This window comes from Phyllobates terribilis, unplaced genomic scaffold (assembly GCF_046119375.1).
Source record: "Phyllobates terribilis strain yellow unplaced genomic scaffold, ASM4611937v1 Scaffold_5__5_contigs__length_657084704, whole genome shotgun sequence".
In the NCBI taxonomy this organism is placed as follows: Eukaryota; Metazoa; Chordata; class Amphibia; order Anura; family Dendrobatidae; genus Phyllobates; species Phyllobates terribilis.
This window is the reverse complement of record NW_027362765.1, coordinates 547,338,827-547,366,538: the sequence shown is the minus strand read 5'-3', so window position 1 is coordinate 547,366,538 and position 27,712 is coordinate 547,338,827. Positions and strand designations below refer to the sequence as shown.

The window sequence follows — 27,712 nt, the reverse complement described above, 5'->3', positions numbered from 1 at the left end:
GGATCAGCGGCAATTCCATGAAGCTAACTGAGTGTTTTAAACTCCCAGGCAAGGCTGTGTTAATGAGCAGAAGGAGGGAGGTCTCCACTGGGTCCTAAAGGAATAAGGATTAAGAAGGCATCTGTAATGCCAAGCGCAATGACCTTCTACAGCCAAATCCAGAGCGACTGTCTATTACACCTGACACACCCGTGACAGATAGCACACAGAAGTCATGTGTATCTCTGAAGCAACATTGCTGTACGTGACCATTCAATGGGTAATCTTACCCAGAACAACCCCCTTAAATACATAATTGGGTAACCTTGTATACATGTTTCTGACATTGGACATGGAATTCACTGCTAAATAACATGGAAAGTGCCTTGTTAAATTTTGTAGAGACCTGTTCATAAATATGTAAACTCCTTATTTAAATTTCTCATTACTAACCTTAGGCTTTTTACATCTTATGCTGTCAAGTATTGAAAATACCCCTAAGTGAATATTGGTTGATTTTTACTTATGTAAAAATCATGTTAAAAAGATGCTTTTTGACAAATGTAACTAAATGAGCATTTGTTTTTTTCTTTCCGAATATCTGAACAAAAGGTGGTGGCTATTGACCTAGATGAAGGGCTAAATGGTCAAGTAACGTACCGAATGCAGGTTGGAATGCCGCGAATGGACTTCATTATAAACAGTACAAGTGGACTGGTCACATCTACAACTGTTCTAGACAGAGAGAGAATTGCAGAATATTACCTCCGTGTAGTAGCCAGTGATGCAGGATCTCCATCTAAAAGCTCTACCAGTACTCTTACAGTTCGTGGTAATCTTTTTCCCTTATTCATTAATTATACATAGATTAAGTTTCACTTTTGTTTAGTTTAATTTTTACTTACAGTTTTATACTCAATTTTAATTAATACCTTCAGAAATTGAATTTATTCCCTATCTCTAATACATGCTGCAATAACACTGGAGATGTTGATTTGTAGGAAATCTTTACCCATCTCGTCCTTTCTACCACATCAGACAGTATATGATTATTGCATTTGTTACAATTATAGCATGTAAACGACCATCTAAACCAAAGTCTCATAATCTGGTACACCAGGAAACAAATTAAAGAATATCCGCAAGCAAATGCAAAGTTTGGGCCAATATTCTGATATTTGTCAGGTTGTTGTTCTGAGCAGTGACATTAACTAGAGTGTGATGGGCCCTGTTGCAAAATTTGAACCTCGGCCCCCACCTGCATGTTGGTCAAATGTATGGGCCCTTGTAGTGTTCTAGATCCTATAAAGACATGCATGTTCACCCCCATAAAATAATGTCCCCCACCCTGGCTCCTTCCTGTAATAATCTCCCCCATCTTGGCCTTTCCTTGTAATAATGACCCTCACCCTAGGCCCCTTTGAGGAATAATTTACCCCTTTCTGGGTCCCTTCCAGGAATAATGTCCCCCATCCTGGGCCCCATGCTATATCAATATCTCATATCCTTGGACCCTTCCTGGTATAATGTTCCCCATCCTGGGCCCTTTATTTAATAATATCCACATCCTGGGCCCCATTCGATAATAATGTCCTCCATCCTAGACAACTTCCAGTAATAATGTCCCATCCTTAACCCTTCCAGTAATAATGCCCCCCATCCTGAGCTCCATCCTATAACAATGTCCCCCATCCTGTGCCTCTTACTGGTATTATGTTTCCCATCCTGGGCCCCTTTCTGGTATAATGTCCCTCAACCTAATACAATGCACCTCTGAGCCCCTTCCGTTCTTCTCCACAGGCAAGCTGGCATCTGCTGCTGGCCTCTGATTGGCCGACGGCATGTATTGCAGTAAAGGAAGCCAGTGAGTCTCTGCCACAAAACATTTAAAGCACCACTCCAGCATTTGTTTTTTTCACTGCTGGAATGGTACTTTAAACGTAAGTCCTCTACCCCGAGTCATATACTCGCTCTCCGGCGTCTTCACAGTTTTTCATCGCTGGTCTCACATCGAGTTGAAATTGGCACTGGAATCAGCAAGCCACCCATCCCCATGGGCCTGGTCGCTATCGCACCCTCTGCAGCTGTGATCGTTACACCCCCAAACTAATGCTTCCAGGGTGGTATGCAGGGGCATGGTATAGGCCTAAAAATACTCTATGGCAGCTTCTTACAGCTCTGTATGAATGGTGGATGATTCTGTATTCTCCCATAGAAGCAGTGATCCTATGGAAGAATATCTTTGTACATATAGAGCCTATAAATCAAGGGATGGATCCCATATGGATTCGTACTAAGTAACAACGTATCCTCTGTGAATTGCCATGCAGGCTACTTGCACATGGGCCTATCTTGCTAGTGAGCATTAAATGTTCATCAAGTTGTAGTCAGAATTTTTTTCAATTGTTTTTGAATCTTTTCTTTATTTTTTTTAGTTCTGGACATCAATGATGAAAGCCCTACTTTTTACCCAGCTCTGTACAACATTTCACTGGCAGAAAATGTACCTCGAGACTACATTGTGGCACGTCTGAATTGCTCAGATGCTGATACAGGATTAAATGCTGAGCTGAGTTATTTCATAACAGGTATTTAATGAATACAGTTTAATCATGGACTGAAAATGTTCTGAAGTTTATCTTTTATTCTTTTATATAAAAATGAATATATAGTTTTTGCCCAAGTTTGGCAGCTATCTATCGCAGTTCTTGTGGAAGTAGATACCCTGATAATTGGTAAAAATGTCGAAAAAGCAGTTCACTTTATGACTATACTTCTAAACAGAGGCTTCAAGCTCTCTTAACATCTCTTCATGGGACACTGTGAAAGTAGGCCCTTGAAGGGATGTAGGGTCTTTCTCTAACAAATTAGGACATTTAATGTAAAGATTATACAACAGTGTCCTTTATCCAGAAACATGTGTTCTCCAGGATCGGTAACATTAGTTTCAAACTTAACCGTGAAATTACTTCACATACTTTTTAGGTAAAATGGAAGGGGGCTATTTAAACTACTTACTTCCGCCACTGCAACCTTCACTGGAGGCATTAATACTAGTGCCAGATAATTTATTCTGTTTACAATCAATGCCTCAAATTCTGACAGTGATGAATTATTCTACTGCATGTCTTTCCCATCTTTAGTATCAAAGGATCCAGAATGATGGATCATCGGCATCATTTTAGAAAAGTGTCATACTCTGGAAGAATCAGACACCAAAAGGATCTGACTTCTAGATATCTCAGTAGTAGGGTTGGTGCAAATCGATTTGCAGGACCCGCTCCAACGGCCACACCAATATTCTGTAGCTAACAGACGGGAGCTCTGCAATCCGACTCCTACCTGACGGGATCGAAGACTCCTCTTTTGATTAGTCAGCCTAGCACAATATCATCATTGCGGTGTGACGCAAGGCCAGCTATTTACAAGAGGAACCCTAGATACTCACAGGTAGAAGGCAGTTCTAATGGCTCCTGTGAGTCGACCATAGATTACTGCCATGGCTGCTGGGTCAAGCCCAGTGAATCGATTCACACCATCTCTTTTCCATACCTTTGATATAAAATTGGAAATCTCAAACTTTTACCCACCATTTACATAGGCTGTATTTGATTAGGTCAATAGTCAGGGAATCAAAAGTTTCTGCTCACATCTAACTTCCAATGATATGTGCAACAGAAATATATTTACTACCAATCACAGTTAGAATCACTGCCTCTTTTAATATTTAACTGGCGCCCACAACCAAATTTTTGTTTTGTGGCTGTTTTTCAATCGATAATAGCATATTTCACAATTGATCGCACATGTGATTACCAACAGTAGTGTCACATGTTAGAGGGGTTACAGGGGTAACTACCCAAGCCCAAACACTCTCTGCCACATATGGCTTTGTCCGTACACTTTTTTGCCTTTATTTCTTAGTTTTATGTTTAATAACCGTAGTTATGTTGACGTTTCCATGTGTTACTACATCAATAGTGTAAATTGAGGGTTTTGCTATTTTTTACTTTTAATTACTATTTAGGTCAATGAGCGGGAAGTCTAAAACATATATTATCTAATTATATCTATTTTAAAAATAAAACTGTAAACTGAAAATGTGGTGTGAACCGAGCCTAATTGATCAGCAGTATTATGAAGGAGGCGGTGCATAGGTGTGATGGCGTTTTATGATCATTACACAATTATGGAATAATTGTAAACCGCTTCTTCTCACCCACTGGAACCTTTTAGCAGTGTGAGAATAAAAAGAGACAATTTATGAATGGAGCTGTTCTGCGAATCCTCGGTGAAAGGAAACAATCTAGAGAATAATGTTTCTTGCTTAGCTACTTATTGTATAATGAGTTCCTGCTCTCACTAAGAGAATTCACCAGCTGCAGCAAAAGACTGTTTGACTAACACTATAAAGTACAAGGTGGCTGGTTTGTCATTTTACTGCCAGAAGAAACATATAAGATTACAGATAGAGATGAGCAATGAGAGTTCATACTGGACAGTTTGTCTCCGATGCTAAATGCCGGACATGGACTTCTCCGGATAGTCCATTGCAATGTTCTGGGGGAAGAGGAGAGAGAGAGTGAGAATTTTACAGCTAAGAAGTTTGGGATCTCATTGTTTTCAATGGAGTTCGGGTTCTGGTTCAAGTTCGGGTAAAGTTCTGGTACCTGAACTTTGAAATAAAGTTCGGGTAGGGTACCAGAAGCCAAACTTCCACCTGTCCGCTCATCCTTAATTACAGACAATTGGAAACCAAATGACAACTCGAAATTCCAATAATGATAAAATCTTATAAAAAATGTGTTGACCCTGTATAAAATAGTAAAAACTTCAAAGTTCTGGAGTTTTTTATAGTTTTCTGCAAATGTTTTAGTTTCCCGATAAAAACTTTGCAGGAAGATACTATAACGGCATTAGCGGCATTGTTACAAAGGCTCCAAAGCTGGTGGACCTGTGCTTTTTGCAAGGGAACAACTGGAAGAAGCTTCAAATGCTATTTGTGCCCACAAAACACTTGGGTAGGTTCCCACGTGCAGACCCACAGCTGTAACACTGTGAATATTGTTGAGAATGCAGTGTGGGAAAGCCGCACATTTCTCCCTATGTGTTCATGGACATACATGGGATAAATTGTCCTGCTGTTGATCTCAACACCACACGGCGTGTCATCTTATACTGCACATTTTGTGCGAATGAGACTTCTTGAGATTTTCAAACACTTATACTACATATTCCTCCCATGAGAACGTACCCTATGAAAGCACCCTTCCCTCTGTTTCACTGAGTTTAGGATTTAGTTGCATCACCCACTAGGAATGTATTGTGTGTGACAACACGTACTAGTTTTAGGTAGACCTGCATGGGAACAGGTGACCGATGGAACGGGGACAAATGATGAACAAATTTGTAAAGTTTAAAATTATTAATTGACATGACATCCAAAACTGTCGTACGAAGTCTGAGGCATTACTAATGAAAGAGATTATACAGAGATCCATTTCCTATTGCCTAAAGTAAAGTGTATAATTTGCAAACTGTCTCATTGGTGTTTCCCTTAAGTGCAGATTACTATTCCATTACTGCTAATATCGCTTAATCTTTGTCAAGATTTTTAAGGCTACATTCGTGGCACGCTATCTAACACTCAGATCACACTGACTTGGTATACTATTCGTGAAAGCAATCATGGTGATATATCGCCCTCTAGTGGCAATTGTAAAATTATCATTCCTTTCGCTTATCTCTTCCCTGTCACGCAGAAGTGAGCTCTGTATGGTACACTCAGAGATTTCTGTAATCATCTTCACCTATCTGATTTCTGTCACCTTTTTTCATTCTCTGCATTATTAACCAAGGTCTTTTTATATCCACTACTTGTTATCTCTGTTAAACCATGGTTTCTAAGGCAAAAAAAAAACAGAACATTTAATTTCTAAGTGTCATGTAAAACTAAGGAAAATGTTTAAACTAAATAAAATATAGTAATAATAAAGTCTACCTCAATTGACTGTGCACCTCACCATAGTTTCCTCGCTTTTAAAGTTGAAAGTAGACATAGACGAGTTCAACCTATAGTCTAACATGTTATCTAGAGGAAGGCAAGAACCCCAAGAGTCAGATGCTAATTGCCCCATATTAGTGGAAAGATCCCTTACCAACTCCACTTAAGGCAATCAGACTAGTTCCCTGGATCAACGACCCATCACAGTATCTAGTGCCCATAAACTGTAATATTATATTTTTTAAGAAAGGCATCCAGGCCCTCCTTGTACTTTTGTAGTGAATCATCCATTAAAACATAGTTGGCAGAGAGTTCCATAGTCTCATGGCTCTTACAATAGCTGTAATTATGATGAAACCTTCTTTCCTATAGATATAGAGGAAGCCTCCTTGTCATCATTGCAGGCCTAGATGTGAAAAAGATCATTAGAAAGATCTCTGTACTGTCCCTTCATATATTTGTGCACTGTAATAAGATCGCCCCTAAACCTTCGCTTTTTTAAACTGAATAACTAGAAGTTTGATAGCCTGTCATGTTACTGCATTTCCTTAATACTTTTGGTCGCTTTGCAGAAGAATCCAGCTCACAGATCAAGTCCAAAAAAGTGCATTTTATTTTCCAAGGTACATGAAGGAAAAATTAAAATTGTGTATTCACAAAAAAGAGAATACAGGCATCTTTCGATCTTGATAAAGAGCGCTTGCCGCTTGAAAAGCGTCAAAAGATTCTCTTTTTTGTGAATACACAATTTTAATTTTTGCTTGGAAAATAAAATGCACTTTGCAAAATGTGGATTTTTCTGCTGCTTCTTCTATTGGATATTGCACCCTGCCCAGGTGCTATCCGTGCTCCAGAAGTGTGGGACTGCAGGTGGTGAGCTGGATTTACTTCTGTGACTTTGGCTCTTCTCTGCACCCTAGTTCAGCTATGTCAGTCTTATACAGTTGAGCCAGTGGCATACCGTCAATAGTGGCAGACCACGCTGCCTCTATGGGACACATGAGTCTGAGTCTATAGTTGAAAGCAATGACGGAACAGGAAGCCGTCAGCACCCTTCTCCATTATTATACTGTATGGAGGGCTGTGGCTGACCACATTATACTATATGGAAGGTTATGTGGGGCCCACTATACTATATGGAGGGCTATGTGGGAGGCCATTATACTGTTTGGAAGGCTGTATGGGGGCCATTATACTGTTTGCAGGGCTATGTAGGGGCATTTATAATGTTTGGAAGGATATTTAGGGGCCAATATACTGTTTGCTGGGCTATGTGAGGGCCATTATACTGCATACTAGCAATTATACAGTATGGATGTTTGTATGAGGTCCATCATCCTGGATGCCGATATAGTTGAGTGCAATGATGGAACAGGAAGCTGTCAGCTCCTGCCTCCATCATTGTACTGTTTGGAGGGCTGTGGGAGCGAATTATACTGTATGTAAGGCTATGTGAGGCCAACTATACTATATGGAGACGATATAGGGGGCCATTACACTGTTTGCAGGGCTCTGTGGTGGGTCCATATTTTGTTTGCAGGGCTATATGGTGGAGGGCTATATGGCAGGCCATTATACTGTTTGGAGGGCTATGTGGGGATACCATTATACTGTTTGAACGGCTATGTCATGCACAGGGACAACCCTGGCATTTTAAAGTGCACAAGCCCATGCTGTCCCCGCCCCCAAGTCCCAGATGGGGACATCGCAATATAACAGACAAATACCAACATATTATAACCAAATATTACCAGCATATTCAGTAGTGATAATATCACCATACTGATTGTTAAAGGGGTTGTCCAGACTTGGGGTTAAAGTCTACATGACTTCAGACTTCTGAATCCTCACAGAGCACAGTGTTAGGATTTTCTGGTGCCGTCATGTTACCACAAGTTTGGGATATCCACACCTCCAGCCACATTCCAACTAAACATACTCTGATTTGCTAAATTCACTTGTATTGAGCAAGGCCGTGCACGTCCAGTCAGCACGTGACTGCATGAATTTAAATTACATACTTGTGGTCACTTGACCGGTCGCTCCTGGCACTGGAGAATCCTCAGAGAGCGTGATGCACACACTGAGGATTCAGAAGTCTATAGTCACACAGAGTTACACAGAGTCACTGCAGACTTTAACATCAAACCAGGACCAAAGTAATTGTACTAAGACTGTGCCAGTCTGGCCCTGCCCTCTGGTTGTCTGGTCGGTGAGAATAATCATGTCCCTACTGCAATGGGGTCCTCACACAGAAGAACATGAACCTGGCACAGGGGGGATACACTACTGAGGACTACTGCACAGAGTTTCGGCAGTTGGCCACTGAAGTTCTGTGGAATGATGCAGCTCTCAGGTGCTAGTTCCACAAAGGCTTTTCCAAAACTCTTAAGGACGCTCTGGTCCTTCATGAAGCCCCTTGTTCTCTGGCAGAGGCCATGACCCAGGCCAAACGAATGGACCACAGAATCCGTGAGAGACATGGTGAACAGCAAGCTGCCCGCTATACTTTCCCAGAGCAGGTCCATTTACCAGAGGTGGAGCCATTGACGGTTATAGTTGCCAGTCTTCGTGTTGTGGAGAGAAAATGTAGACAAGATCTTGAACTCTGTCTGTACTATGGTCTCACTGGATACTTTCTCAAGAGTTGCTGAACTCATCCACAGGCAAGCAAATCGTCGAGAGAAAGTCTGAGCTTGGGTGACAGCCGAGGAGGTATATTTTTCTTCCTCTGATAATGTACTGATGAATAAACCTGAATAACTGAACTGGAATGTGAATTGATGTGCATGCAGCATGTTGAGCATGTTCACACATGGCCATTAAACAGAAAAAAACAAAGACAGAAACACAATACACAAATACCCTGTAATAAATAAACAAACCGCAATAGTGCATGAAAATAATAAAGGGTACTTAGTTAACATAATTTTGATCAAAATAATGCAAAAGCCATCCTGCCTCATCACGGCGACCCTTATGGGACAGTCCTAACTCTAATATTTAAAACCTTACCGTTTGTCAAGTGACATGCATGTGGAAAAGTGTTACGGATCTGGGTGGTGGAACCTCTGTGCTGCGGTGCAAGGAGGGGCCAGAGGGGCGTGACTAAGTATCAACTCAGTCCGACCAAGGTCACACAGCGGCTCACTCTACTCCGTGAACCAAGGAGGAACTGAGCAGAGGGACCAGGTGTGACTCTGGGACCGACCTTGTATGAGAGCAGGTGACTCCCACGGGTCAGAAGGCAGGAACTGACTGGTACAGTGGATGAGCTTCGGCTGGCAGGCTGATGGGTGGTCCGGGTAGACAAGCAGGCTGATTAGGCAGATAGTCAGGCAAGTGTTCCGGGCAGGCAAGCTGGCGGCACAACAGGTAGCTGGCTGGTGCTTCCAGGTAAGCGGGCAGGCAGGCACGGCAGGTAACAGGCAGGTGCTTCCAGATAAGCAGGCTGGCTGGCACGGCAGGTAACAGGCAGGTGATTCCAGGTAAGTGGGCTGGCAAGCACGGCAGGTAACAGGCGGGTACTTCCAGGTAAGTGAGCAGGCAGGCACGGCAGGTAATAGGCAGGTGCTTCCAGGTAAGCGGGCTGGCAGGCATGGCAGGTAACAGGCAGGTGCTTCCAGGTAAGCAGGCGGGCAGAGCCCATAGACTGACTGGCGGACTGGACTGTAGACAGACTGTCGGGCAGAAGAGAAGTCAGGCTAGCGGACTGAGCAGAAGATCAGACTGGCGAACAGGACTGACTTGCAGAGGACCTGGGGGCTGAAGCAAAGTAAGAATCACAAAGCAACAACCTTGCACGGGCACCTCCATATTGGAGGAGGTGCCTCCTATTGGGAAAGTCCTCCGGTGATTGGCCGGGGACTTTTTAGGACGGCGCGTGCGGCCCCTTTAAGAGGAAGGGAGCGCGCGCGCGCCCTAAGCACAGAGCCAAAGAAGCTGAGTGCACCAGTAGCAGCTGCGGGGAGACCGGAAGACACTGGAGCAGGACCGCGGCGGTAAGGGGGATGGCGTCTCTGCCTGGCAGGGGGCAGAGACGCCGATGCTACAGTACCCCCCCTCTTTACGCCCCCTCTTTTCCAGGCCAGCAAGAAATTTAAGAAGAAGAGGGGCATGGATATTCTCCCTGGGTTCCCAAGACCTCTCCAAACCCCTTCCAATCCACCAGAAAAAAATTTTTCCTCTTACCCTTTTGGTGGCCAAAATGTTCTCTACCTCATAGACGTCCTCAGCGGAAACTGGAGCTGGAGTGGTACCTGGATCGTCAGAAAAAGAATTAAGAACAACTGGTTTGAGGAGAGATACGTGGAAGGAGTTGGGAATCCGTAAGGTGGCCGGGAGCTTTAGCTTGTAAACCACGGGATTGATTTGCTTGAGAACTTCAAACGGACCGAACCGCGGACCTAACTTATACGATGGAATTTTGAGCCGAACATGTTTGGAGGAGAGCCAGACCCTGTCTCCCGGACGAAAAAGAAGCGGATCCAGATGTCTCTTATCGGCATGTCTCTTCATCCGTTCAGAGGACTGAAGAAGTGCGGATCTAGTGTTTTCCCAAATAGTAGAAAATTTGCTGACCAGAGACTCCGCGGCAGGATTGCCCACTGAAGCGGAGACTGGAAACGGGATCCGGGGGTGTTGACTGTAGACCACAAAGAACGGGGATTTGGAAGAAGACTCACTCTCATGGTTGTTATAGGAGAACTCGGCCCAAGGTAGGAGCTCATCCCAATCATTATGGTGAGCATTGACGAAATGCCGGCAAAAACTGGTAAGGACCTGGTTGATATGTTCCACTTGACCATTGGACTGAGGATGATAAGCAGAGGAGAAATCCAGGGTGACATCCAACAGCTTTCACGTAGCTCTCCAGAAGCGCAAAGTGAACTGGACCCCGCGATCAGACACAATGTGGAGGGGTAGGCCGTGGAGACGAAAGATGTGAAGGATGAAGTCCTTAGCCAGCACAGATGCGGACGGGAGACCAGGCAGAGGGATGAAGTGGGCCATTTTAGAAAAGCGGTCAGCGACCACCCAAATGACGGTACAACCGGCAGAAACAGAGAGATCCGTAATAAAGTCCATAGCAATGTGTAGCCACGGGTAGGAAGGTACGGGTAGAGGCAGAAGACGGCCGGCGGGCAGATGCCTAGGAACTTTGTTACGGGCACAGGAGGAACAAGCCGAGACTAAATCCGCAACATCCTTGCATAGCGAAGGCCACCAGTAATGCCGGGCGATGAGCAGGAAGGTCTTCCTCTTGCCTGCATGGCCGGCTAGTTTGGATGAATGACCCCAGAGAAGAACCTTCTTACGATCCAGTACCACTACAAAAGTCTTACCAGGTGGAAGAAGAAACAGGTCAAATGGGGCCACGGTCATTACTCTGGAGGGGTTGATGATATGCAGAGGCGCCTCCTCTTGGTCGGAGGACAGGAATGAGCAGGATAGAGCGTCGGCTTTAACGTTCTTGTCAGCAAGGTGGTAATGTAGAGAAAAGCAGAATCGGGCAAAGAACAGAGACCACCGGGCCTGACGTGGATTGAGTCTCTGGGCGTTTTGTAGATAGGCCAGGTTTTTGTGATCTGTGTAGATGATGACCGGGTGAAGAGACCCTTCCAGCAGGTAGCGCCATTCCTCCAGCGCCAATTTGATGGCAAGCAGCTCACGATCTCCTATGGAGTAGTTGCGCTCAGATGAGGAGAAGAGCTTGGAGAAAAGCCGCAGGTTACCATTCTCCCGGATGGGGATTTCTGGGTGAACACCGCTCCGGCTCCGGAGGAGGAAGCATCAACCTCCAGGAAGAACTGCTTGTTGTAATCCGGGCGGTGCAGCACAGGGGCAGAGGAGAAAGCTTGTTTTAGGGAGGCGAACGCCTGCTCCGCTTCGGAAATCCATTCCTTGGGATTTGCTCCCTTACGGGTGAGCGCGGAGATGCGAGCGGTCCGGGAGGAGAAATGAGGAATGAAGAGGCGGTAATAATTTGCGAAGCCCAGGAATCGCTGAATCGCCTTCAACCCCTCCGGTCGGGGCCATTTTAAGACGGCAGAAACCTTCTCGGGATCCATCCGAAGACCAGTCTTGGAGATAATATATCCCAGGAACGGAAGGGAAGTCTGCTCGAAGAGACATTTTTCAAATTTAGCGTAGAGATGATTCTGCCAGAGCCTAAGCAGAACCTGATGAACATTCCTCCGGTGTGAGGGCAGATCCGGAGAGAAGACTAGGATATCGTACAGGTACACCACTACGCAAGAATACAAGAGGTCACAGAAAATGTTGTTAACTAGCTCCTGGAAGACGGCTGGGGCATTACAGAGACCAAAGGGCATCACGCGGTATTCATAGTGACCGTCCCGGGTGTTGAATGCTGTCTTCCACTCGTCTCCCTGGCGGATCCGGACCAAATTGTATGCCCCACGTAGATCGAGCTTGGTGAAGACCCTCGCGCCTTTAAGGCGGTCGAACAGCTCCAAGATGAGAGGCAGGGGGTACTTATTTTTGATGGTAATTTGGTTAAACTCCCTGTAATCGATACACGCCCGTAGTGAGCCGTCTTTCTTTTTAACGAAGAAGAATCCTGCTCCAGCAGGGGAAGTAGATTTCTGAATGAATCCGCTAGCAAGATTCTCCTCGATGTACTCAGACATGGCCCGGGTTTCAGCCAGCGACAAGGGGTAGATACGCCCATGGGGAGGTGAAGCGCCAGGTACCAGGTCGATGGGGCAATCATACGGCCTATGAGGTGGTAGTGTCTCAGCTTCCTTCTTGTCGAAGACGTCCACATAGGACCAGTAGGGTGCCGGCAAACCGGGTAGATTAGCTGGAGTAGATGGAGATCGAGCCGGGCGAACCGGAACCAGGCAGGTCTCATGGCAATCCTGCCCCCAACGGAGCACCTCACCGGATCACCAATTCAGAACGGGTTCATGTTTCTGTAGCCAGGGTAGACCTAGCAAAAGAGAGTGAGAGAGTCCGGATAGCACATGGAAGGAGATCCTCTCCGAGTGCAGCATTCCCACCTGAAGGGTTACAGGCTCTGTGACGAGCAAGATGGTCACCGGAAGGAGTCTTCCATCCACGGAAGCGACTGCCAATGGTTCAGCCAGACGTTTGGTGGGAATCTGCTACTTCTCCACAAGGGACTGAGAAATGAGATTCCCAGCGGCTCCGGAATCCAGGTGGGCGGTTTCAAAGAAGTGGCTCTCTCCACAGGAAATAGAAACGGATAGAGTCAAGGACGGAGAGGATTTACTCTTGCCTAGGACGACCTCTCCGAGTGGTCCTAGACACTGGAGTTTTCCGGCTTCACCAGACAGGAACGAATCAGATGCTCCTTACTACCACAGTAGAAACAGCTCCCCTCGGCTCGGCGTGTTTCTTGGCGACACTTGACCATCTTGGTCTGGTCGATCTGCATGGGTTCGGGCGAGTGTGCCCGGGAGTTGCTGGTTGGGAGTCAGGTTTCTGGAAAACAGGAGCGAGATGAGGAAATCTTCTCTCCCAGATAGTCTCCTTAGCTCGTTCCAGAAAACGGATGTCAATCCGGGTAGCTAGTGACACCAGGTCATCCAGGGTGGTAGGAATGTCCCGGCCGGCTAGTTCGTCCTTGATCCATCCGGAAAGACCCTCACAGGAAGGTGGACACCAGGGCCTCGTTTTTCCAGGCAAGCTCAGATGCGAGGGTTTGGAACCATATGGCATACTGGCCCACTGTGAGACTCCCTTGGCGGAGATGGAGCAATGAGGAGGCAGTAGAAGTCCTTCGTCCGGGCTCATCGAAGACCTTCCGGAAGGCAGTGTGGAAAGCCAGAAGATCGGACACCAGGGGATCCCCTCTCTCCCATAAAGGATTTAACCATGCCAATGCTTCCCCGGTGAGGTGAGACATGATGAACGCCACCTTGGCCCGGTCAGAGGGAAACTGATGTGCCAGGAGTTCAAAGTGCAGCGTGCACTGGTTCAGAAAACCCCGACATAAGACGGGGTCACCCCCAAAACGAGGAGGCGCAGAGAGCCGGGGTCCAGAGCTGGATGCCATGAAACCAGTAGGCTGAGGAGCCGCCGGAGCGGGTGCAGCTCGGCTCGAGGCGGACACAGGTGGGACGGACAGCGTGTCCAGGCGGGAGTTGACAGACCGCAGGTGGGTCAGGATGGTTTCCTGTTGGGATCTCTGACGAGAAACCTCCTGGTACAGGTCAGCAAGCGAAGGAGCCTGGGGGCCACCGGGTTCCATGGCCCGTGCAAACTGTTATGGACCTGGGTGGTGGAACCTCTGTGCTGCTTTGCAATGAGGGGCCAGAGGGGCATGACTAAGTATCAACTCGGTCCGACCAAGGTCGCACAGCGGCTCAGTCGACTCCGTGAACCAGGGAGGAACTGAGCAGAGGGACCAGGTGCCACTCTGGGACCGACCTTGTATGAGAGCAGGTGACTCCCATGGGTCAGAAGGCAGGAACTGACTGGTACAGTGGATGAGCTTCGGCTGGCAGGCTGACGGGTGGTCCGGGTAGACAAGCAGGCTGATTGGGCAGATAGTCAGGCGAGTGTTCCGGGTAGTCAAGCTGGCGGCACAACAGGTAGCTGGCTGGTGCTTCCAGGTAAGTGGGCATGCAGGCACGGCAGGTAACAGGCAGGTGCTTCCAGGTAAGCGGGCTGACAGGCACAGCAGGTAACAGGCAGGTGCTTCCAGGTAAGCGGGCTGGCAAGCACGGCAGGTAACAGGCGGGTGCTTCCAGGTAAGCGGGCAGGCAGGCATGGCAGGTAACAGGCAGGTGCTTCCAGGTAAGCGAGCTGGCAGGCACGGCAGGTAACAGGCAGGTGCTTTCAGGTAAGCAGGCAGGCAGAGCCCATAGACTGACTGGCGGACTGGACTGTAGACTGACTGCCGGGCAGAAGAGAACTCAGGCTAGCGGACTGAGCAGAAGGTCAGACTGGCGAACAGGACTGACTTGCAGAGGACCTGGGGGCTGAAGCAAAGTAAGAATCACAAAGCAACAACCTTGCACGGGCACCTCCATATTGGAGAAGGTGCCTCTTATAGGGAAAGCCCTCCAGTGATTGGCCGGGGACTTTTTAGGATGACGCGCGGCCCCTTTAAGAGGGAGGGAGCGCGCGCGCTCTAAGCACAGAGCCAGGGAAGCTGCGTGCACCAGCAGCAGCTGCAGGGAGGCCGGAAGACACTGGAGCAGGACCGCAGCGGTAAGGGGGGCGGCGTCTCTGCCTGACAGGGGGCAGAGACTCTGATGCTACAATAAGGACTGAGAGACTGAACCACTAGTGGAAGCAGAGACCTGGGGAGCAAGATGAATAAACTTGATGAATACAGTGTGATCCTTCAAGGACCAGGTGTTATCAGCATTGGCGTTCATTGACTGCGGGTCTGCTGCTAACTTTATTGATTTGGGACTGGTACTAAAGTTAGGACTAGGGACAGTTAGTTTAAAAAGACCCATTCAAATCTTCACCATTGACAAGACACCATTAACTCGGAATCTGGTCAAGAGGGTAACTAGATTTCATGCTCCAAGTGGGAGCACTTTACTCTGAAAACATCTCCTGTTTTGTTTTTGATAATTTACCTATTGGATTGGTACTGGAGCTTCCATGGCTGCATATTCACAATCCTGTTATTGATTGGTGTCAGAAGGAAATTGTTAAATGGCGCCCCAATTGTTACATGAAATATCTAAAGTCTACAATTATGCTCTGCTGGTCTGAAATGTCTGCCAGGGTACCTGAAGGACTTCAGAGATGTGTTCTCGGAAAAAGAGGAGGAGATACTACTTCCCTATCGTTCTTATGACTGTGCTATTAATCTTGTCTCTGATGCCAAATGACCTACAGCTCGCCTTTACAATTTGTCTGGGCCTGAACGGGCTGCCATGAAAGGATATGTTAATGAAAGTTTACGGAAAGGTCATATCAGTCCTTCCTGCTCCCCTTTAGCTGCCGTATTTTGCTTTGTAAAAAAAAAAAAAGATGGCGGCCTCCATCCCTGCCTAGATTTCTGAGAACTAAACAAAATCACGGTTAAAAATACTTATCCACTTTGACTCATACCCAGCCTATATGCTGTAATCAGCTTCTAGGGGCTAAGTGGGTTTCTAAACTTGATCTCAGAGGGGCTTATAATTTTATACGCATCCAGAAGGGTGATGAGTGGAAAACAACGTTTTTGATGTATGAGGGTCTATTTGAAAATCTTGCCATGCCATTTGGGTGATTCAATGCACCTGGTGTTTTTCAAAATTTTATGAATGACTTTTTTTCTTTTTGCATTGGAAGATTTGTTGTGATTTACCTGGATGATATTTAAATTTTCTTGCCCGATTTGGGCTCTCGCCAGAAACATCTCCGTGTGGTATTACAAAGGTTGAGGGACAATTCTTTGTTCACTAAATTAGAGAAATGTATTTTTTCAGTTCAGGAAATTTTATTCTTGGGGTTTATCTTGTCAGCAGAAGGGTTTACGATGGAACCTGGGAAGGTGCAGGCCATAATTGATTGGGTTCAACCTTGTGATCTTGAGGCTTTGCAACATTTTCTGGGATTCACCAACTAATATAGGAAATATATCAGGGTTTTTCTCTGATTGCTAAACCTCTTGCTGACCTCACACATAAGGGGGCGAATCTCAAGGTTGGATCACCGGATACTATAAAGGCCTTTAAAAAATTAAAAGAGTATTTCATATCTGCTCCCACTAATTCAACCTGATCTCCAAGACCCTTAAATTGTGGAGGTGGGTGCTTTGGAGGTTGGGGTAGGGGTCGTTTTATCACAGAGGCCCAAAACTCTGACTAACCTGCATCCATGTGCTTTTTTTTCTAAAAACATTCTTGTCTACAGAGAGAAATTATGATGTTGGGAATCATGAATTACTTGCTGTTAAATTGGCCTTTGAGGAATGGAGGCATTTTTTGGAGGGAACGGTGGGGTGGGCTCTATCTGGTGATCTGCTTACATATTCATCTGTATGCTCTTATGACAGCTCACTGTGCTTTCACTGACCTGCCTCCTATTTTACATAATGCATGTAGTAGTGTGGGGCTAGGTAAAATAGGAGGCAGGTCAATGAAGGCACAGTGAGCTGTCATAAGAGCATACAGATGAATATGTAAGAAGATCACCAGATAGAGCCCACCCCACAGGCCGCTGCCCCCAAGCACGAGCATATCATTGTCTCCAAACTGAAAGTAAAGATTACACAAAAACCACAGGATGGATTTCATCAACCAAGGTATCATGTTAATCAGTGTAATGTCGCCCACCTGACAGTGTATGTAGTTTATTGAGCATAATCCTGCGGGCAGGTGTGCTTTAAGCATAGTTGCTATTTCCTTAGCTGCAATACAACCTACAACTCACGGCAATGTCTGCACAGTTTACAAATGAACTATGGAAGAGATAGAATCTAGCCTAGGTCTAAATAAAACCTGTCTGGTAAAGTTGGGTGGATAAGAGTGCATGGTCTAGAGGGAGGCCTCAGCTCACAATGCGGAAAATATAGGACAAAGGTCAGCACGCCTAGAGTATTAAATTAATGTGCTGGGGCACATACAGTCATGGCCAAATGTGTTGGCACCCTTAAAATTCTTCCAGAAAATCAAGTAGTTCTCCCAGAAAATTATTGCATTTACACATATTTTGTCATACACATGCTTATTTCCTTTGTGTGTATTGGAATAACGTAAAGAAAACTGAAAAAAAAGTAAATTGGACATAAATTCACACAAAACCCCAACAATAGGCCTCATAAAATTGTTGGCATCTTTCCAAAATTGTGGTTAAACAACTTTCTGATGCTTGTTCAAACTCACCTGTGGCAAGTAACATGTGTGGACAATATGAAAATCACACTTGAACCAGATAAAAAGGGAAGAAGTTGATTCTTTGCATTGTGTGTCTGTATGTGCCACACTAAGCATGGAGAACAGAAAGAGGAGAAGAGAACTGTCTGAGGACATTAGAACCAAAATTGTTGAAAAATATCAACAATCTCAAGGTTACAAGTCCATCTCCAGAGATCTTGATGTTCCTTTTTCCATGGTACGCAACATAATAAAGAAGTTTACAACCCATGCCACTGTAGCTAATCTCCTTGGATGTGGATGGCAGTAGACCTAGGAGGATCCCACTGCTGACACAGTATGCCAAAATGTAAGTGAGTAAGCCAAAATCCTTTTGGGAAAGCGTCTTGTGTACAGATGAGACCAAGGTAGAGCTTTTTGGTAAAGAACATCATTCTACTGTTTACCCAAAACAGAATGAGGCCTACAAAGAAAAGAACACAGTACCTACAGTCAAATATGGCAGAGTTTTAAAGATGTTTTGGAGTTGTTTTGCTGATTCTGGCACTGGATGCCTTGACTGTGTGCATGGCATCATGAAATCTGAGGATTACTAAAGGATTTTTAATGCAATATATCAGCAGCGGGGAACAGTCGTTGGACCTGGGGAGGGTGAGTACCTGTTCTGTATCTTATCTTACGTAGTTTAGAGTATTTTGGGTCCACTATACTGTTTCCAGTAGAGACTCTGATTCCAGTGGTGTGTTTTTTATGGCGCTTCTTACTGTAAATTTGGATAAAATCACTAGACATTTCTAGGGAGAGGGGACATATCACCCTCACATTGAACATATGGGATTCATCATAACTGGGTAAATGAGAAAGAGCTGACACTTCACCCTCCATTGAATTATGACCTCCTGTAATGAACAGGTAATAACAAGAGGGGGATCTGATGAGAACCAGCCAACAAGTCTAGGATTAATTTATTCAGAGGCGGAGAAGTATAAGTTCTTCTTCTGTTCAAAGAAATTATCTAAGACTCTCTGGATTCAGTGGTCAGTAATGAATATTGGGGTTTGCATCTAACTGATATTTATGGGAAATATATTTTCAGTCGTAACGAAAGGACAAACATAACACAGTCACTCACTTCACCATAAGGCAGAACACCTCCAACTTAATGGATGATGCCATCCATGTTTCATCTCTATAGAATGGTAAAATTGTGATAGGAAACATGACAACAATATTTCTCACCTGGGACCTCAAGGGGCGGAGATATCCTAAAAGTTGGGAATCTCATAAACTTCTAAAAGACATAGCACATCCCACGATCATATCAGTTTTGTTCCCATTTTGTATTATCTTTGCATATTTTTTATATTCACTGCCTACCTTTCCAGATTACATATATAAAATTTAATAGCTCTGTTCCTCTAAACTGCAAACTGCACCCCTGAAGCCATACGCTACCAGTAGTGGGTGTCCAATTGTCCTGTGTGAACGATTGATGCTGGCAGCTAGTAGCTCATTCTGTTATTACGCAGTTAGCAGTGATTGTATCAGGAGATATATATATATATATATATGTATATATACAGTACATACCAAAGTTTGGACACACCTTCTCATTTAAAGATTTTTCTGTATTTTCATGACTATGAAAATTGTACATTCACACTGAAGGCATCAAAACTATGAATTAACACATGTGGAATTATATACTTAAAAAAAAAGTGTGAAACAACTGAAAATATGTCTTATATTCTAGGTTCTTCAAAGTAGCCACCTTTTGCTTTGATGACTGGTTTGCACACTCTTGGCTTTCTCTTGATGATCTTCAAGAGGTAGTCACCGGAAATGGTTTTCACTTCACAGGTGTGCCCTGTCAGGTTTAATAAGTGAGATTTCTTGCCTTATAAGTGGGGTTGGGACCATCAGTTGTGTTGTGCAGAAGTCAGGTGGATACACAGCTGATAGTCCTACTGAATAGACTGTTAGAATTTGTATTATGGCAAGAAAAAAGCAGCTAAGTAAAGAAAAACGAGTGGCCATCATTACTTTAAGAAATGAAGGTCAGTCAGTCCGAAAAATTGGGAAAACTTTGAAAGTCTCCCCAAGTGCAGTTGCAAAAAACATCAAGCGCTACAAAGAAACTGGCTCACATGAGTACCGCCCCAGGAAAGGAAGACCAAGAGTCACCTCTGCTTCTGAGGATAAGTTTATCTCAGTCACCAGCCTCAGAAATCGCAGGTTAAAAGCAGCTTAGATTAGAGACCAGGTCAATGCCACACAAAGTTCTAGCAGCAGACACATCTTTTCAACAACTGTTAAGAGGAGACTTTGTGCAGCAGGCCTTCATGGTAAAATAGCTGCTAGGAAACCACTGCTAAGGACTGGCAACAAGCAGAAGAGACTTGTTTGGGCTAAATAACACAAGGAATGGACATAAGACCAGTGGAATTCTGTGCTTTGCTCTGATGAGTCCAAATTTGAGATCTTTGGTTCCAACCACCGTGTCTTTGTGCGACACAGAAAAGGTGAACGGATGGACTCTACATGCCTGGTTCCCACAGTGAAGCATGGAGAAGGAGGTGTGATGGTGTGGGGGTGCTTTGCTGGTGACACTGTTGGGGATTTATTCAAAATTGAAGGCATACTGAACCAGCATGGGTACCACAGCTTCTTGCAGCAGCATGCTATTCCATCCGGTTTGCGTTTAGTTGGACCATCATTTATTTTTCAACAGGACAATGACCTCAAACACACCTCCAGGCTGTGTAAGGGCTATTTGACCAAGAAGGGGAGTGATGGGGTGCTACGCCAGATGACCTGGCCTCCACAGTCACCAGACCTGAACCCAATCGAGATGGTTTGGGGTGAGCTGGTCCGCAGAGTGAAGGCAAAAGGGCCAACAAGTGCTAAGCATCTCTGGGAACTCCTTCAAGATTGTTGGAAGACCATTTCCGGTGACTACCTCTTGAAGCTCATCAAGAGAATGCCAAGAGTGTGCAAAGCAGTCATCAAAGCAAAAGGTGGCTACTTTGAAGAACCTAGAATATAAGACATATTTGCAGTTGTTTCACACTTTTCTGTAAAGTATACAATTCCATGTGTTAATTCATAGTTTTGATGCCTTCAGTGTGAATGTACAATTTTCATAGTCATGAAAATACAGAAAAATCTTTAAATGAGAAGGTGTGTCCAAACTTTTGGTCTGTACTGTATATATATATATATATATATATATATATATATATACACCCTGATATGATCACTGCTAACTATGTAATAACAATATATACTGTATGTATATATATATTCCATGCATTGGAATCAGAGGGGTATATGCCATACCCTCACTGTGAGTTCCCCTATAACAGGTCTAGTAGTGGAAACAGCCGCGGCTTTGTCCATCACTCATTAATCAATTGCGTAATTGTCCTGATGATTGGAGGCAGTTATTCACTCTGACAAACTGGTGGCAGCGGTCTTGCTGTGTGATCTCTCCAGTGTTCTCCTTGACAGAGATTATCATTAGAGGATTAGTCAACCTGCTGCCATATAGACTTCCATATGCATGAGCTCTGTATAGCCCCACCCCCACCACTGATTGCCAGCTTTCTCCCTATGCACAGTGTACACAGAAAGCTGCCCATCAGTCATGTGGATGGCGTTATACAGAGCTCCACATTAATAGAATTGGTAGATCTACGATAGACAAAACAGCAATTTTATCAAAACTACAGTGTTGGCCAAAAGTATTGGCACCCCTGCAATTCTGTCAGATAATACTCAGTTTCTTCCTGAAAATGATTGCCATCACAAATTCTTTGGTATTATTATCTTCATTTAATTTGCTTGCAAGGAAAAAACACAAAAAGAATTGTCCTAAAGCCAAATTGGATATAATTCCACACCAAACCTAAAAAAGGGGGTGGACAAAAGTATTTGCACTGTTTGAAAAATCATGTGATGCTTCTCTAATTTGTGTAATTAACAGCACCTGTAACTTACCTGTGACACCTAACAGGTGTTGGCAATAACTAAATCACACTTGGATTAAAGTTGACTCAACCTCTGTCCTGTGTCCTTGTGTGTACCACATTGAGCATGGAGAAAAGAAAGAAGACCAAAGAACTGTCTGAGGACTTGAGAAACCAAACTGTGAGGAAGCATGAGCAATCTCAAGGCTACAAGTCCATCTCCAAAGACCTGAATGTTCCTGTGTCTTCCGTGCGCAGTGTCATCAAGAAGTTTAAAGCCCATGGCACTGTGGCTAACCTCCCTAGATGTGGACAGAAAAGAAAAATTGACGAGAGATTTCAACGCAAGATTATGCGGTTGTTGGATAAAGAACCTCGACTAACATCCAAACAAGTTCAAGCTGCCCTGCAGTCCAAGGGTACAATAGTGTCAACCCGTACTATCCGTCGGCGTCTGAATGAAAAGGGACTGTATGGCAGGATACCCAGGAAGACCCCACTTCTTACCCCAAGACATAAAAAAGCCAGGCTGGAGTTTGCCAAAACTTACCTGAGAAGGCCTAAAACGTTTTGGAAGAATGTTCTCTGGTCAGATGAGACAAAAGTAGAGCTTTTTGGGAAAAAGCATCAACATAGAGTGTACAGGAAAAAAAAAGAGGCATTCAAAGAAAAGAACACGGTCCCTACAGTCAAACATGGCGGAGGTTCCCTGATGTTTTGGGGTTGCATTGCTGCCTCTGGCACTGGACTGCTTGACCGTGTGCATGGCATTATGAAGTCTGAAGACTACCAACAAATTTTGCAGCATAATGTAGGGCAAAGTGTGAGAAAGCTGGGTCTCCCTCAGAGGTCATGGGTCTTCCAGCAGGACAATGACCCAAAACACACTTCCAAAAGCACTATAAAATGGTTTGAGAGAAAGCAATGGAGACTTCTAAGGTGGCCAGCAATGAGTCCAGACCTGAATCCCATAGAACACCTGTGGAGAGATCTCAAAATGGCAGTTTGGAGAAGGCACCCTTCAAATATCAGGGACCTGGAGCAGTTTGCCAAAGAAGAATGGTCTACAATTCCAGCAGAGCATTGTAAGAAACTCATTGATGGTTACCGGAAGCGGTTGTTCGCAGTTATTTTGGCTAAAAGTTGTGCAACCAAGTATTAGGCTGAGGGTGTCAATACTTTTGTCTGGCCCATTTTTGGAGTTTTGTGTAAAATGATCAATGATTTGATTTTTGCTTCATTCTCTTTTGTGTTTTTTCCTTGCAAGCAAATTAAATGAAGAGAATAATACCAAAGAATTTGTGATTGCAATCATTTTCAGGAAGAAACTGAGTATTATCTGACATAATTGCAGGGGTGCCAATACTTTTGGCCACCACTGTACAACTGTCAGTCCAGTAAATGACACATCACTGGAAGCATGGTCCCTGCTCCTACTTCATGCTACTCTCGAATGGAGTAGCAAAAACCTGGTGACAGATTCCCTTTAATCACAGAAAGGGAAACATATTTCTCATGGCATATATTGTGTCAGCATTTGACGCTAAATAGGTTTTCTCAGGGAATAAGGAGGTTGAAGAAAATGTGGACAGATATATGACAGAACTGAGGATATTGGCAGCAACATATGGATGTGGGGACATCTGAAACTCCCTTATTAGAGACAGAATAATGGGTGACATCAGAGACTACTGATATTATCGAAGAAAAAAAGCCGCCCTTATATAAATGGGCAGGCAGCCTGAAGATGATGGAGGGTTGTAGTGATGCCTCAGTACATGCAGTGTCTGTGAAAGAGACAACAACATCAACACATTCGGGAATATCTGCTGGAAAGAGGAGTCAGATCTCTGTGCAGACAGAAAGACAAGTCCACATTGTGATGTCCTATTTGACACTGACAGTACAGAGAACATCAAATGGCTGCAGCGGCATCCTGCAATAGGGAATATCAATGGCATAAAACATCCAGTAGCTAATTACATAAAGCCATTGAATGAGGCTCTAAAAAGAAATCATTATCCAATGCCTACAATGGAATAAATTCTACCAGATTATTCAAAAGCTAAAATATTTTCTTTATGTGATGTAAAATGTATTCTTGTGGGAGAAATTGGATGATGAATCAAGTTTATTGACAGCATTTTTTTCTTCATTTGGATGCTATCATTGGCTAAGAATGCCTTTAGGATTAAGCCTTGCCCCAGGGGTGTTCCAGCAAAAATTGATACGAGTCTTGGAAAAACTGTGGAATCTGCCATAAAGGTTCATGACTGGAAGATGATGCAATCTTTGGATAGATGTAGAGTAAAAGAAATAAAACTCAACTTGAAAATATTCTAACTGAAAATGACAAAGGTTCCAAATATTGACATCTTCAAACCTCAAAGAGTGTGAAATTTTATTTTGAAAAGGTGAGGGTAAATAGACATACCTCCCCTACATATGTTCATGGAGTACAAAGATTTCTGGGCTTGGTAAACTATATTTCCAAATTTTGCAATCATCTGTCGGATATGAGGGAGTCACTGAGGCAGGTAGCTCACTAAGATGGGCTCTGGGAATGGATAGAAACCCATGAAACTGCTTTTCAGTCAGTGAAAATGGTATTATAGGAAGAGCAATCCTTAATTATTTTGATTCAGGTCAAGCAATAGTAGTACAATGCAATGCCTCAGAAACAGGCCTTATACAGGAAAAATGGTCAATTACATTTGCAAGCAGAGCAGTAACACTCAAGTACTGAGCGCTTGAAGTGATATGCAAAAGAGGCTGAATATCTGTTGTATATCTGAAGCCTCTGTCACTCCAGATCTATTTCCCTTCCAGTGCTGCCTCCTCTTGCTTGACTAATGGCTCCTGTGCCTTTAGTCACACAGCATAGTGGCTGTCAGTCAAACAGGAGGAGGTGGGGTTGAGCGTTTCATATCAATTCAGATGTTAGAGGAATGGACTGGCCATGGACTTGTCTTTGAATGGGCTACATGTGCATGTAAATAGTTTTGGGGGTGAAATCCTGCTGTCAGATTCCCTTTAAAGGAGAAAGAGCAATTTTTACCAGAATCTCGCAGAATAGACATGATGGGAAAATTGCACTCCTCTCACATAGGTGTAGTATGATATCTACTATGAGCACCAATATTTGTTTATTGGCTAAGAATGAAAGACCACATAAAAAATTATAGCACAATGTGAAGTGTGGGGATCATGCAGTGATATTCAAGGGAACGAAACATTGCAACCACATGTAATTCCAAACAGGCCATGGTCAACAATATGACTGTTCACATGGAATGACAAAGAACACCTAATAAGGATGGACTATATTTCCAATTTTTGGGAAGTGGATTATTTACAGGATACAAGGGCTAGAACAGTGATTAAAAACTCTAGGCCCATTTTGCTAGCTATGACATCCCAGATACCATGTTCTCTGACAACATTGCTCCATTAATATCTGAAGAGTTAAAATAATGTGCAAAACGTGTGCAAAACATCTGCCGGATCTTCAGAAAAATGATAATGTTCGGATACAGCCAATAGGGAAATATGACATAACATAAATGTTATCCAGAAACTTGGATCTCTCTCCTATGAAATTTTTATAAGGAAGGAAGAAGAATAAGGAAAAATTAAAGACATGTGAGAGAAACACAAGAACCAGATGATGCGTCGCCCTTGGAACAGTATGCTGACATTCAAAGCAATAAGACCATTAGTTTAAGCAAGGAAGTAACAAGGACAGCTGAGCATCAAAGCGAGGATTATGGCCGGAAACCAGCATTCCCAGAAAACATATTGCCAGAATCAGAACATTGAGTAAATGAGGGCAGAGAATCATCTTACACAATGATCAGAAAACCAGTCCATCTCAAGGATTATGTCCAAATTAGAATTGTCTCTTATTAGTACATGTACTCCATTTTCTAATTTTGTAATGTTAGAGTTCTTCCAGGTAAAACATGAAGTATGTAGAAATATGTTATTTGATTAGGGCCTCTCGGGGGTCTAACTACTTGATTATTGATGCTATTGTGCTCTTGAAACTTATTGTTGTTCACCACGCCGACTATGGTCAAAGACCACTATCAGCACCTTATAATAAAGTTGTCTGCTACCAGAAGTAGAGTGTAAAATCTTTAGCCCCTTGCAAATGGGCATACAGATATGTCTGATGGATGACATGGGCACAGGAGATGTACATCCACAGCAGGTCCCAACTGTTACACACAGGGGAGCTTCTGTCTCATGCGCTGAGATCAGACATAGCACTGGTCCAAGGACTTTAACACCTCAGATGCCACTGTCAGTAGTGAAGGAGGTATGAGAGGAGTTTAACAAAAACATGTGAAGCAGTTTATAAGCTTACTGGCGCCCCACACAGTTATCTCGAGGTGCCAACAGGAGGCCTTCCAGTTCACAATATCTCTCCGCCAATTGAATCCCACCAAAGGCAGGGCATAATAGGCTAACTGTCAAACACTGACAGGTTAGATAATGCACTGCGTATTATCAGTGCAATCCGAAGATTGGATGTTCAAGTCTCCATGTGGGACTAGTAAGTATTGTGAAAAGCAAAAACATGTTTTTTAAGTGTTATTAAAAAACAATGTAAAACTAAAAATAAAGTCACAGTTTTAGTAATAAAAAATTAGTCTACCTGTTAAATAAAAAAAAAACACATAAAACAACATGTATTTGGGATTGGCTTATCCATAACAACCTGCACTATAAAATAATATAATTTTTTAAATGATGTTAAAAAAACATATAAAACCATGTAATAATTGCCATTTTTGTTAATCTTGGCTCAAAAAACAATTAAAAAGATTTCAAAAAGTTGTTTATATTCCAAAATGGAACCAATAGAAACTACAACTCGGTTCACAAAAGTCAACCCTCATACAGTTCTATAAACATAAAATTATGAAAAAATTAGGGCTCTTATTTTATGATGAACAAAAAAAAATGTTTTTGTTTTACATGATTTTTTTTTTGTGAAAAAGCAGTAAAGCATAAAAAATATATACATTTGGTTTCACCATAATCACATTGATTTACAAAATAAAGCTAACATGTCAATCACACTACACCATGAATTCTGTAAAAAAAAAAACACGATTTAAAAATTATTCCAGATTTAATTATTTTGCTCATGGCTCCGATCAAAAAAGAGAATTAAACAGTGATCAAAAAGTCAAACACACCCAAAAAATATTGCCAGTAAAAACCACAACTTATCCCAGAAAAAAATAAGCACTCCACCCATGGAAAGATGAAAAAGTTATAGGTGTCAGAAATTAACTATTTCTATTTTTTTAAAGACTGCATCACTTTTGAAGTGACTTTGAGGGGTCTATATATCAGCAACCCCAAAACTAATACTTCCTTTTTAAAATTGCTCCCCTCAAAGATTTCAAAACCACATTCAGGAAGTATGGTAACCCTTTAGGTGTTTTAGAGTTAACAGTTTGTGCATGTGGAAGAGTTTAGAAGGGTAGGAGAGCTATTTGTTAGTGTTGAGTGAGCACTAAAATGCTCGGGTGCTCTAACTCGGGCCGAGCTCGCCGTGATACTCGGGTGCTCGACCCGAGCAACGAGCCCAATGTTAGTCTATGGGAGACCCGAGCATTTTTGCGGCGGCACCCCCGGCAGTTTTTTAAAAGCCTAACAAGTGCCCAAAACGATAGTCACAGTGCACAAAAGACATGGGGACAGCATGGGGATCGCCCCAGGAAGCATTTCTGACCCCCAGGTCACTGCTGTCAACAACGTGGTCAGATGTATTAAGCCACTTTTAAGGGCTCACAATAAAACGTTCAAAAAACGAAACTGAAACTGCTTTCCTGTGAAATATTTTAAGGAAGTTTCTTTCCAGGGTAAAGACTTGTGTATAAGGTAAAATAAATAACACCCCCAAAAAATACTCCTCCACACCTTGGGCT

At 43.7% G+C, this 27,712-nt stretch overlaps 1 protein-coding gene across 2 annotated transcripts in view; it reads left to right on the top strand.

The window, feature by feature from the left end:
- Positions 1-27,712, top strand: part of CDH23 (cadherin related 23) — a 1,802,240-nt gene that overhangs the window by 1,305,792 nt on the left and 468,736 nt on the right. For both annotated transcript variants that reach the window (XM_073685852.1, XM_073685853.1), the window contains exons 24-25: positions 592-811; positions 2,415-2,567. In XM_073685852.1, coding sequence (XP_073541953.1) covers positions 592-811; positions 2,415-2,567 — 373 coding nt within the window. The remainder of the gene's footprint in view (positions 1-591; positions 812-2,414; positions 2,568-27,712) is intronic.